General features: G+C 31.8%; 6 protein-coding genes across 8 annotated transcripts; 3 read left to right on the top strand and 3 right to left on the bottom strand.

Moving 5' to 3' along the window:
• Positions 1-215: 215 nt before the first annotated feature.
• On the bottom strand, positions 216-3537 carry LOC111426228 (SWI/SNF-related, matrix-associated actin-dependent regulator of chromatin, subfamily a, containing DEAD/H box 1). Its single transcript, XM_023060659.2, has 10 exons — positions 3364-3537; positions 3089-3306; positions 2595-3041; positions 2356-2540; positions 1972-2304; positions 1648-1921; positions 1324-1545; positions 1047-1268; positions 783-994; positions 216-720 (listed from the first exon to the last, which is right to left on the bottom strand). Exons 1-10 carry the CDS (start codon positions 3449-3451, stop codon positions 324-326), a joined length of 2598 nt encoding a protein of 865 aa, XP_022916427.2. The 5' UTR covers positions 3452-3537; the 3' UTR covers positions 216-323.
• Positions 3538-3906: 369 nt separating this feature from the next.
• Positions 3907-4964, top strand: ND-AC (NADH dehydrogenase (ubiquinone) acyl carrier protein). 3 transcript variants are annotated; one of them, XM_023060796.2, is made up of 4 exons: positions 3907-4130; positions 4339-4407; positions 4475-4591; positions 4682-4964. In XM_023060796.2, the coding sequence occupies exons 1-4, from the start codon at positions 3981-3983 to the stop codon at positions 4859-4861; spliced, it is 516 nt and encodes a 171-aa protein (XP_022916564.2). In that variant the 5' UTR covers positions 3907-3980; the 3' UTR covers positions 4862-4964. The 3 variants fall into 3 exon arrangements, with proteins under 3 accessions (XP_022916564.2, XP_022916565.2, XP_022916566.2); XM_023060797.2 differs by lacking the exon at positions 4339-4407; XM_023060798.2 differs by lacking the exon at positions 4475-4591 and having other exon boundaries at positions 4339-4443.
• A 133-nt stretch (positions 4965-5097) lies between these two features.
• On the top strand, positions 5098-8510 carry LOC111426231 (protein HID1). The gene is made up of 9 exons (XM_023060663.2): positions 5098-5225; positions 5314-5933; positions 6141-6555; positions 6608-6698; positions 6756-6986; positions 7040-7204; positions 7252-7697; positions 7749-7909; positions 7964-8510. The coding sequence occupies exons 1-9, from the start codon at positions 5160-5162 to the stop codon at positions 8184-8186; spliced, it is 2418 nt and encodes an 805-aa protein (XP_022916431.2). The 5' UTR covers positions 5098-5159; the 3' UTR covers positions 8187-8510.
• Positions 8511-8550: 40 nt separating this feature from the next.
• On the top strand, positions 8551-10668 carry LOC111426255 (asparagine synthetase domain-containing protein CG17486). The gene is made up of 4 exons (XM_023060707.2): positions 8551-8809; positions 8861-10072; positions 10144-10385; positions 10446-10668. The coding sequence occupies exons 1-4, from the start codon at positions 8750-8752 to the stop codon at positions 10618-10620; spliced, it is 1689 nt and encodes a 562-aa protein (XP_022916475.2). The 5' UTR covers positions 8551-8749; the 3' UTR covers positions 10621-10668.
• Positions 10669-10771: 103 nt separating this feature from the next.
• LOC111426318 (UPAR/Ly6 domain-containing protein CG9338-like) lies at positions 10772-11654 on the bottom strand. The gene is made up of 3 exons (XM_023060808.2): positions 11455-11654; positions 11214-11369; positions 10772-11155 (listed from the first exon to the last, which is right to left on the bottom strand). The coding sequence occupies exons 1-3, from the start codon at positions 11501-11503 to the stop codon at positions 10935-10937; spliced, it is 426 nt and encodes a 141-aa protein (XP_022916576.1). The 5' UTR covers positions 11504-11654; the 3' UTR covers positions 10772-10934.
• Positions 11655-11882: 228 nt separating this feature from the next.
• Positions 11883-12597, bottom strand: LOC111426323 (uncharacterized). Its single transcript, XM_023060812.2, has 3 exons — positions 12455-12597; positions 12287-12403; positions 11883-12228 (listed from the first exon to the last, which is right to left on the bottom strand). The coding sequence occupies exons 1-3, from the start codon at positions 12504-12506 to the stop codon at positions 12005-12007; spliced, it is 393 nt and encodes a 130-aa protein (XP_022916580.1). The 5' UTR covers positions 12507-12597; the 3' UTR covers positions 11883-12004.
• Positions 12598-12828: the final 231 nt, after the last annotated feature.

Raw genomic sequence — 12828 nt, 5'->3', positions numbered from 1 at the left:
TTGATTTTCTATTAATGTTTATAATTTATGTTAATAAAGAAATAATCACCTAAATAAAGTACCAAAAATAATAAAATAAATATCTTTATTAAATATTTTAATTTGAATAATAAATACTTACTTTGAATAAGAGTACTTTACATAACTTCAAAACATTAAATGTCAAAAGATGGCGCCGCGACTTTTATAAATGAGGTTAAAAAATGACACATTAATAATAAGTAAGAAAATGTATTAACTTATATTAAGAGTTTCTTTCTACAATGAAAAATCTATCCGGGAAAAAAAACCTTTCCTATATGTAAATTATCTAATCAAAAAGATCATAACTTTTTCTTTGGAGACACCAAATTCGTCGCTTTACTACTATTTATACCTAACGCTGAAGACAATAAATTAACCACACTTTTCACATCCGTATTCTCAGTATCACCATCGCCGGTGATTTCTTTCTCCAATTTTAATTTTTCTTGGGTGAGCTGCCACATGCCCTCCTCAATCGTTCCTTTCGAAATCAACCGATACACCGTAACAGGCTTTTTCTGCCCCATTCGGTGGCACCGATCCTCGGCTTGCTTATCATTATAAGGATTAAAATCGATATCGTGAATGATAACGGTATCGGCTGAAGTTAAATTAATTCCTAACCCCCCAGCCCTCGTTGATAATAAAAATACAAAAATTTCTTGGTCGGAAGTGTATTCATCGATGAGTTGTTGCCTAAAATATTTAATTTATTTAATTAATAATAATCTAGGGGATATTGTTTTATCAACAAATACCTAGTTTGAACTGGAGTACTTCCATCTAACCTCAAAAATCGGTGATTTCTTATTTTTAAATATTCCTCCATCACGTCCAGCATGATAACATATTGGCTAAAAATGAGTACACGATTACCGTTGTCTTTGAGTTCTTTTAATTTTTTATCAAGGAATAAAAATTTTCCTGAGGTTAAAATTAAATTGTCCGGGAGACCATATTTTCTAATACACTAAAAAAAGGATTTTAATTTAAAACTAATTAGTTCAAAAGAATTAATTTACGGGATATTCTTTGGTTAACGTATGAATTTCAAAATCGGACATGCACCCTAAATCTTCGATAACATGCTTCTCAATATTCTCCTTATAATCAGGATCAAGAGCGAGTTTTTTCGCAATACTAGGAAGATCTTTATTCTGGTAATGATATCTAAGTAATAAAGGGTGATTACTTAATTTTCTGAGTTCTGTCATAATCGTAATACCATTATATTTGCCTTGATCCTAAAAAAAAAAAACAATTAATAATCTTATTGACTTAATTAACATTTAATTTAACTGAATCTCCCGCTTCTTTATAAATTTTAACTAATTGTTGATATTGCTCCTCTTGCGTCGGAGCCATCGCAACTTGCAACATATAATCGGTCTTTTTTGGCAAATCTTTCAAAACATCCCGTTTTAATCGCCGCAAAACGAATGGCTTCATTATTCTTTTAGCTTGTTCGACTTGCTCCTTTTCAAATTGAGGCACATTCTCATCATCCCCCTCATTTCCTTTCTAAAAATAATTTTTTTTTAATTTGACGTTTAAAACAAAATGGCCACCTAAAATACTTGGATGTATTCTTGGTTGCCTATACATAATTTATTATGATTTTACCGCAGTTTTTTGGAATAAACTTTTTAAATCCTCGGTTTTTTCCGAAAAAATATTCGGCATCACAAATATTAATAACGACATTAATTCCAATAAATTATTTTGAAGCGGGGTTCCCGTCAATAGAATCCTTTTAGCTGCTTTTACCCGAATCAAACTCTCATAACGGCGAGTGTTCATGTTTTTTAACATGTGGGCTTCATCAAAGATAACGTAATGAATTGGGGTTACTCGAAACATCTTTCTTTCTTCCGGATTACTTCCCACAATTGTGTAACTAAAAAAAATTTTGTTAAAAATTTAATTAAATAAAATGAATTTATTTACGTTGTTAACATCACATCGTATTCTTTATATTTCCCCTCAGCGATCATTATACGGATGTTTCTTCTCTCCTCTATGCTCCCGTAATATAAAAGAACGTTTAGGGCAGGGCACCACTTCTCAAATTCGTTTTGCCAATTTTCTAAAGTTGAGGATGGGACAACAACTAAATGCATATTCTGCGCGATTTTTCGCTCCTTTAAATACGCTAAAAACGAAATAACTTGAACCGTTTTCCCCAAACCCATCTCATCAGCTAAGATCCCGTTAACACCTTGAGCGTGCAAAATCGACAACCAACTAAGCCCAACTAATTGATAACTTGTTAATTGTAAACTAAAAATTAATTTTTAAATTAAATTAAAACTAATTAATTAATTAATTAACCTAAGTGACATAATTGCCGGTTGTTTTTTAACCCCTACATCATTTTTAACAGCTTTCTCTAACTGTTGTGATAAAGCCGTGCATTTATTCATTAATTGTTTCATGTTAGCACGGGTTACGAGCACCCTTTCGGCCGCGTTTAATAAATCGGTGCTTAAATTTTTGTTCTGTTGAAGTTTTTGAACCTAAAAATAATTTTAAAATAATTAAATTAAATCAAATCAAATTTTTTTATTCACCAAATCGACCCAATCTTTAAACGGTCTACAAGCGATAATTGCATCTACTTTTTTTCTCGAACATGAAGCCATTAATTGTAGTTCATTGGCCGTGGCCGTTTGCATAAATGCTAAAACTCGCTTTTTCTCCCCAGTGACCTCTTTGGTTATTTCAACGTCAGAATCTTCATCGCTATCATATACACGATGGTATTTATACGAAGTTGATCTACCGCTATCATCGCTATCACCGTCGGTGTTGACTTTTCTTCGTTTCCCTTTATGCGACGATTTAGAGTGGTGCCCATTTTTTTGATCTTTCCTTTTAGCGCCATAACTATGTTCCGAGGTAACCCCATTTTTCCATGTGTTATAATCAACGTAACGTTTACACTGGTGTTTCTCTGTTAATTTTCTAATCGCGATCGGAAGGATGAAATTAACGCTTGATAATATATCATAAACTTCCTACAAAAAATTAATTAATACAAATTTTTTTTTGATTTGTAATTTACATAGGCTTGAACATTCTCGAACATGCTGATCAAATATTTAATCTTGCTTTCTTTTTCTATGACGGTTTCGTCTCCTGATTTGGAGTTAATCGGGGAAAGTTTTTCTTCCTTTTTATTTTTGTGTCTGTTAGCATTCGGGGCCCCGTCGCAGTCCGAATCGGAATCGGTAAATGCAATAATCCTTTTCCTTGTGGTACTCTTCGATGAAACTTGATCACCTTTAACGATTTTTTTATAGGTTAGAAATAAAAAAAGAGCCCGATTTCACGGCTCACCTGGATTTAAACTGCTCGACATGATTGGTTTTTTGTTTATCCGAAATTCCCGTAAATTATTTAATAACGATCCGGGATTCGTTGACATAATATTTTTTTGGAGCTTGTTGAACCGTATCAGTTCATATCACAGTTTACGGAACGTTTATTTTTCACAGCACCTTTTTAATAAAAATTAATTAAAAAAAAACGATTTTAATACTGAACACGATCCTGATACGAAGACGAAGGATTGTAAAAGAAAAAAAGCTGTCACTGCACCGGATCGTTTTTATCACTCTCTTATTCTTTAATTCCCCATATAACCATCTTTTTTCACGGTGGGAAAATCAGGTTACTTCTTTACCACCCTTCAAATCAATTGATGTGATGTATAGGGCGCATAAAATAAACCGATCAAATTTAGTAATTTAGTAAAGTAATCATTAATTTAGATCTATTATTAAAGAAATCAAATCAAAATTTGATTTCATTACAAAATTAAATCATTAAAAATTAATCAGTTCATTTAAACTAACCTATATTTTTAACTTCAAAATTTTCCGGCAGATGCCGGTAATTCCTCCTTTCCTGCAGCACGATTATTAACGTCAAATTTAGTATTTTTTCGTCTCAGAATGGCAAGTTTAGGCAAAAACCTCCGATTATTAGCTAATCAAGTCGCAATCTTGCGTTCTTACTCAACGAGACCCGCAACTTTCGCCGCACAAAAGTGGTACAGACAAAATCAACTTCTTCAGCAACACACACTTTCGGCTCATATTCCGGTAATTTACCAAATAATTACTGCTTTATTCATAAAGATTCACTTAAAGCCGTTTTTAATTCAACAACTACATCCCAATTAACTTTTTAAAATTTTATTTAAAAAATTTGCAAAAATTACATAACTTCATAACCTCACTTTTTTTGACATGGCGTCTTAATACTCTAATTTTAATGAAATGAAATTAATTATTTGTTATGATTATGTAGATTCAAATTAGAAATTATTCCCCAGCAACAAAATTAACGAGAAAAGAAATTGAAGAGCGTGTATTAAGAGTTTGTTGTTCTTACGATAAAGTCACAGCGGAAAAGGTAACTTTTTGACTCATTCTTTTGCTTCCAGACGCAACCTGGTCCACTAAAACGATGTTATAGTGCGAAACCGCCACTCACCTTAAAACTAATCGCAGATCGTGTGCTTTTGGTCCTCAAACTATATGACAAAATCAATCCCGATCAGGTAATAAATTAAATTGCATCGTTTCAAGTGGTCAGAAAGTCTCGGAAGATCGATTTAAGTAAAAATTAAGTTAAAATTGATTTGTTTTAGTTGGCGTTGGAGTCGCATTTCATCAACGATTTAGGTTTGGATTCACTCGATCATGTAGAGGTTATTATGGCGATGGAAGACGAGTTTGGGTTTGAAATCCCCGATGTTGATGCCGAGAAACTTCTTAAACCGGCGGATATTGTTCGATATGTCGCTGATAAAGAAGATATTTACGAATAAAATAAAAGATAAGAAGATGATTTAGATATCATAAATGTGTTTTCCTTTCTTATTGTACTATATTGTACCTAGTTTAAATAAAATAAAAACATTTGTTTGGAAATTTTATTATTATTATAATGTATTAGTAAATGTATTAGGAGGTAATAGCTCCATCTATTAATTTTAAGCCAAATTAATGTAATCTCTTGTTAGATGGCGCTAATGGCGCTATATTTTTGCTAATCAAAAATTGACGTGAAACGTCAAACAGTGTTAGTTGTCATTTCTGCGATAAACATATTATTAAAAGTAAAAAATGGGCAATGTTGATACGAAATTGAATTTTCGAAAAGCTGTGGTGCAACTTACCTCAAAATCCGATGTAAGTTTAATATTATATCGATAAATAATTATTTAAAAATTTTTCTTTGTTTTGTTTTAATTTAACGCTTTCGAATCGATTTTTGTAGCCGATTGACGCAACTGATGATGCGTTTTGGGAACAATTTTGGTCGGAAAACGTTAATAATGTGCAAGATATTTTCACGTTAGTTCCAGCGCCGGAAATTCGGGCACTACGTGAAGAGGCCCCATCGAATTTAGCAACTCTATGTTACAAAGCCGTTGAAAAATTGGTTAAAGCCGTTGATAACAGCTGTCGAACTCACCATGAACAACAAACAATATTAAATTGCGTTAGATTATTAACGAGAATTTTACCCTATATCTTTGAAGATCCCGAATGGAAAGGATTCTTTTGGTCTTCGTTGCCATGTCAGAACGAGGATGACGATGAATCGTTACCGTTAGCGCAAAGCTTATTAAATGCGATCTCTGATTTACTTTTTTGCCCAGATTTTACGGTTGTTACAAGTAGAAAGTTAGGGCCTGATAAAGCGGAAGATTTATCTTCGATAGATAGTTGCGAATACATTTGGGAAGCAGGAGTGGGGTTTGCTCAATCTCCAACGAGGAATCCCCATCTCGATTCGAATAGAACGGAGCTTCTTAAATTATTAATGACTTGTTTTAGTGAGACTATGTATCAACCTCCCATTGATATAGCTCATAGCCCCAATAAATGGATTGCGTAAGTTATCATTATAAAATACTTTTAAAGTAATTAAATAATTATCTCGATTATTATCTATTTCTTTTTTAAAATTTAAAATAATTCTAATTAATACATTTTTTAGCTGTCAATGTCAAAATGAAATAACCTAAAAAAAAATTATCTGTCAATGTCAAAATAGAATAACTTAAAAAATTTTTTTTAATTATAATTTTTTTATTTTAGTTATTTTACTTCGCCAGAAAACCGACATGCTCTCCCAATGTTTACCTCGTTATTAAATACGGTTTGCGCTTATGACCCGGTTGGACTAGGAGTACCTTATAACCACTTAATCTTCTCGGATTCTTTGGAACCGTTGGTAGAGGCTTGCCTACAAATCTTAATCGTTACTTTGGATCATGATACGAGTAGCGGGGGTAGCGTTGAGAATGAAACGGAGGTTGCAACTCCGGATAATTTATTTATTAATTATTTATCGAGGATTCATCGCGATGAAGATTTCAATTTTATTTTGCAAGGGATTACAAGGTTGTTGAATAACCCTTTGGTACAAACTTATTTACCCAATTCAACTAAAAAGGTGCATTTCCACCAAGAGTTGTTGGTGTTTTTTTGGAAAATGTGTGATTATAATAAGGTTAGGTTTAAAATCTCTTTTGACGTTTGAGTTCATGTTGATTTTATTTTAGAAATTTTTGTATTTTGTGCTTAAAAGCAGCGATGTTCTTGAAATTCTTGTCCCGATTTTGTATCATTTGAATGATTCGAGGGCCGATCAATGTAAGCGTTTGATTATTTTCGATTTTTTATGATTTTAATTTGATTTTTGTTTTTTAGCGAGAGTAGGGTTGATGCATATTGGAGTTTTTATTTTGCTCCTTTTATCAGGGGAAAGAAACTTTGGTGTGCGTCTCAATAAACCTTACACTGCAACGATTCCCATGGATATTCCTGTTTTTACGGGAACCCACGCTGATTTATTAATAATCGTGTTCCATAAAATTATTACAACAGGCCATCAAAGATTGCAACCACTTTTTGATTGCCTCTTAACGATTTTAGTTAATGGTACATCAATAATAACTTTATTACACTTATAACTTAATTTAGAAATATTTTAGTCTCCCCATATTTAAAAACTCTGTCAATGGTGGCGAGTACAAAGCTTTTACACCTATTAGAAGCATTCGGCACACCATGGTTCTTATTTTCATCGCATTCAAACCACCACTTGGTCTTTTTCCTTTTAGAAATCTTCAATAACATCATCCAGTACCAATTTGATGGTAAAAATTAATTATTTCAATTCATATTCTATAAATCTCGGTTTTAGGCAACTCCAATTTGGTATACACGATCATTCGGAAACGCCAAGTGTTCCACAGCTTAGCTAATTTGCCCTGCGATTACGGATCGATAACTAAATCATTAAATCGGCGTTCAAAACGAAATATAGTAAGCCCCGCGGTAACTGAGGAAGAACCTAGTTTAGAAACTGCAATGGAAGGGTCTCATCCCGCTCTCCCTGCTGAGCCGGGTACCTTAAAAGCCACGCTACCGGATACACCCGGAATTGGGCAAATGACTGAAAGCGAATCTGCTCATCCGAGTTATCAACAATTAGAACAATTATCCACGTTAAGTAATGGAGTAACCGGGTTAAACATAAACGCGAAAGTTGTTAATGGAGATGAAAAAATCTCCCCGAAGATGGAGGTTAAAATGAATAAAGGGGAATCTCAAGTTGTCGTTAATAAAATTACCACTTCAGTTAATACAGTAGTAAAAATCAAAACTTTTTCTATTTAAATTTAAATAAATAATTTTTAGAAAAATTCATTGCGGGTTTCTTCGAGTACGGAGAACACCAACGGGCAATGGGTCCCAACAGCCGATTGGGTCCACTCTTGGAAAAGCAAATTACCTTTACAAACGATAATGAGGTTATTACAAGTCTTAGTGCCGCAAGTTGAAAAGATTTGTATCGATAAGTACGCTTTAACCACCCAATATTCTTAATTTGCCTCAATTTATTTATTTTTTAGGGGTTTAACCGATGAAAGTGAAATTTTAAAGTTCCTCCAACACGGCACGTTAGTTGGGTTACTCCCCGTACCACACCCAATTCTTATTCGGAAGTACCAAGCCAACGCTGGCACAACGACTTGGTTCCGAACTTACATGTGGGGGGTGATTTATTTGAGAAATATGGATCCCCCAATTTGGTACGATACGGACGTGAAATTATTCGAAATCCAGAGAGTTTAATCAAATTCTTCGTTAATTTAATTTGTTTCGTTTTAATTTATTACTTACGCTACCAATCATAATTTAATTTTTCACCTCGACGTCTAATATCGTTTTGTTGTGATCTATATCAAAAGTAAAGATGGAAATGTGTTATAAATGTTTTTAAATGTGTTAGTGCAAATTAAATTTAATAACGGATGCCTAAAGAGAAATAAATGTTTCGGTTACATTCCGCACTTATTATTTAAGATTTGATTGAATTAATGTTAAAATAATATAAATTAATGTATTTCAACTGTAATTCCGTGTTAAATTTAAATAAATTAATATTTAAATCTATAATTTATTCATTTACAAGATTTATAGGTTATGTCATCATAAACAAAGACTTTTAGGTTATGTAAAGACCTTTTTTGCACTTAAATTCAAAAGTAAACTTAATATCAAAGTGATTAGTGTAAAAAAAGCTTATTTATAAATTAATATATTAATGTTTAAATCTAAAATGTTATTTATTAACTCGAATATAGGCGCCATCGAAATTTATAGGTTATGTTAACATAAATTATTATTTGATAAAAATGTGTGGGATATTTTGTGCTCTTGGTTTAAAACAGAGCGAAGAATTACTTAATAATTTGGTATATTTTAAATTAATTACACAAAGTATTAATAAAATTTTTATTTTTTAGCAAAAATCGTGCGAATTTTTTATTAACCGTCGTGGCCCGGATCATCAAAACACTCATAAATTCTCCAAGTTAAGCAAAAATGCAAAACAAGAAGTCAATTTTATTTTTACCGCAAGCGTTTTGTGGTTGCAAGGAGAAAATTTAACGAAACAACCGATAATAACAGAAAAATCCGTTTTTCTTTTTAACGGAGACGTTTTCGATGGAATATCGGAGCTTGATCGAAAAAGATTTGGTGATACCCAATTACTTTTTGATCGATTAGAACAAAATACCGAAATTTCGTTGGAATTAAGCAAAATAAGCGGACCTTACGCATTTATTTATTTCGATAAAATTAATTCAAGGTTATATTTTGGTTGTGATGTTTTTGGGAGGCGCAGTTTATTAATCGGGAAGAAAAATGATGTTTTAGTTTTAAGTAGTGTGGTCAATAAAGGTGTTTTTATTCACGAAGTTCCACCAATTGGAACTTTTTGTATTGATTTAGAAGAAGACGTAGTAATTTTATATCCGTGGGGTTTTAGAAATGGAGATTTTGAGGCAAAATTAAACGATATCGAAACAATCTTAAAGAAAAAAATAAAAATAATTCAAAATATTACTTTAACAAATAAGAAATTAGAATATACTGAGCCAAATCATGACGATTTAAAAGTTTATGAGGACATTAAAACTAATCAAAATTTAATTTCGCCTTTTGAAATTCTCTTACGTGATTTAAATTTTTTAAAAAACGTTTCTACTTTATTGGGGAAACTCGAAAATTCGATTAAAACAAGGATTTTAACCCAACCGAAATTTTGTGGGAGATGTGTTAACACAAAAACTGTTTGTGATCATTCAACGATTGGAGTTTTATTTTCCGGTGGTGTTGATTGTACGATTTTAGCGGTTCTAATCGATAAATTTTACGACAAAGTGCGTCCTATTGATCTTATTAATGTCGCTTTTGAACGCGGTGAAAACAATTATGAAACTCCTGATCGAGAAACGAGCCTACAAAGTTACGAGGAACTCAAAAAAATTTGTCCCAAAAGAATTTGGAACTTCATTGAAGCAAATATCAGCAAAAAAGAACTTGATGAAGTTCGAAATAACCATATAAAGCATCTTATTTATCCGCTAAATCGAATTCTTGATGATAGTTTGGGGTGCGCTTTATGGTTTGCCGGAAGAGGAATTGGAGTAAAATTTGTTACTTCAGCTAGGGTAAAAATGTCAATTTGACGTTTTAATCATTTTATTGCCAACTTAATTTTTTTAAATTTATATTTTTTTAGGTTTTAATCGTTGGGATGGGTGCTGATGAATTATTTGGTGGCTATTGTAAACAAAGGGGAAAAATGAAAATTTCTGGGTGGAGAGGTTTGCATGAAAGTTTAGAAGAGGACTGGGAGAACATCTCAAGGAAAAACCTTGCGAGGGATGATAGAGTCGTCTCAGATCACGGGAGACAATTAAGAACTCCCTATTTAGATGAGAATGTAGTTGAATTTGCAAGAAATTTACCTTGTTGGGAAAAGTGAGGCTCATTTTTGAATTAATTAGTGTTACATAACCTAATGTTTTTTTAAATTAATAGGACTTATCCGAGTGATGATTTTCCGAGGGGTTTGGGCGAAAAGATTTTATTGAGGAGTTTAGCATATCACCTCGGATTAAAAAGCGCTTGTTTATTGAAGAAGAGAGCCTTGCAATTTGGGTCAAGAATAGCTAACAGTAAAGAAAATGCTTTCAATGTGTCACCAAGGTTATGATTAAAATTAAATGATTATTATAATAAAACTTTAAGTTTTTTTCTACAATTTACATCATTCGATAATACCTATATAATATTCAGTGTTAAATTTAAATCTAGTGTTTATTAAATCGAATATAGGCAACCACATTAACATCGAAACTTATAGGTTATGTTAATAAAATTAATTTTATTATAATGAAGCTTATTTTATTTGTTTCTACAATCTACATCATTCGATAATATTCGAGGTATACATTTTAGATTTCTTTTTTATTAAGCGAGCATTTGAAATGTCGAGTAGAAAACTTATTATAAAAGTTATTTTTCTTCTTAAAATAAAAATAATATGCAGGCAGCTAATACACTTAATATAGCCGTAGATCCAATCGTAACGGCACTGTTACATTTATCAGATGAGCATTCGTAACAATTTAAATCACGGACTCCATCTTTGGTTGACATAAACCCAATGGTTTTTGCAACTATATCGCAGGCGTTAAATCCAACATTTACTCCACATCTTCTTGCTACGTATTCATTATCGTTCGCATCTACAGATAAAATCATGTAAATAAACTATGTAAATAAAACGTAATAAAATAGACAAACCGCGAGCAGTTAATTTAATACAATTCTTCGGAAAGAACGACCCAATAAGAGAACTCCCGGCATCACAATCAGTCACTGTTTGTGCAAAAGAGAAAATCCCAACGTTGCAGCCGATATCTTTGGATGAGTCACAATCGTAACATTTAATCGCAAATGCTACAATTAAAAGAAAATTAAGGTTATGTTTTTATTATTAAATGTCAAAAATTGACATCAGAGATAACTTGATTTGTTTAATTACCTGCTCCAATTACCCCCAAAATTAAAGCCAAACGCGTTAATTTTATCATTTTTAATTGATTTTTTGATACAATTTGCTTAAAAATGGGCCGAATTAAACAACGTTCCGTCGATATCTAAGAACGCGCACAAAATGGTGTTCAATGGTGTTTAGCACAGAATACAAAGGTGGTGCTTAATGGTGAAATTCTTCCCCTCCCTATCTTATAGTGGGGGAAAGTGATCAAAATAATCTTTAACTCAATATTCTCAACATGAATCATTTATTTAATGAAAACATAGTTTTATTTAGAAAATTTAAAACGAAATTATTAATTTTTGTGTTAAAAAACTAATTTTGAGGTTAGGATTAAATGTAATTTTTAAACATAACCTCAAAATTATAAATAAATAATTTTCTTAATTTAAATCTTATTAAAATGAATTAAATCACCAATAAAGTCCTTTATTTAGTACTAAGATTCATATAAAAATATTTTTTTTAATTTAAAATTAATAAAATGGACGGATTAAAATCACCTTACGATTACGGAGTTATTTTTTTAACAAATTCATCTTAATTTGTAACGAAATAACACGATTAATACACCAATTAATAAGGTGGGGGTTGATTGTAACGTCTCGGACGAATTACACCCATCATATTCGCAATTAAAACACCCAACAATGTTTTCTTGCCGGATCCTGGCCAGTTCTTCAAAGTAACTGCATGTTTCCCAAAAATCATCGACATATTTCCCACAACCTTTAGTGTATTTCGTATTTCCCGCTCCATCTAACAACGTAATAAGAATTAATAAAGATTAATGAGAAAACGACTAAATAATTTTAACCTTTTACGACGAATTTGTAACATGCTACATGTTCTCGAATAGTTGGTAAGCAAGTTATGTTATTGTGACAATCCATGTAATTTGAGTAATCGCATTGAAAGCAACTTAAAGATTCCACTGAAAAGGAAATAAACATCTGAATAAGTTAATTTAATTTTGTTTAATTACCTTGTTGTAAATATAAAAGTGGAATTAATGCAGTTATGAAGTAAATTTTCATTTTTGTTATGATTATTTAATATGTCTTGATTAAGTTAAAATACGTTTAACGTGTGTTATTGTTTGGGTTGGGTTTTCTTTATTTTTTAATTAAGGTCAAAGAAATTCAAGTTAGGCAACCAATTAAACATCGGTGTTAAACGAATAAGATTTTCTTTGGGAAAATAAATTTCCCCGGATTTCGGCGCCGAAAAGTCTGCATCTTTATTGATCCAATTCTAACCCACCACATTCTTTAGATTTCTAGCTTTCCTTATCTTTATTATAAAGCAAATACATAAAAATTAATTTAACCCAAAAATGAGTAATGTTTAAACGATTTA

The sequence above is a fragment of the Onthophagus taurus genome, chromosome 5 (assembly GCF_036711975.1).
Source record: "Onthophagus taurus isolate NC chromosome 5, IU_Otau_3.0, whole genome shotgun sequence".
In the NCBI taxonomy this organism is placed as follows: domain Eukaryota; kingdom Metazoa; phylum Arthropoda; class Insecta; order Coleoptera; family Scarabaeidae; genus Onthophagus; species Onthophagus taurus.
This window is presented reverse-complemented; position numbering and strand designations above follow the sequence as displayed.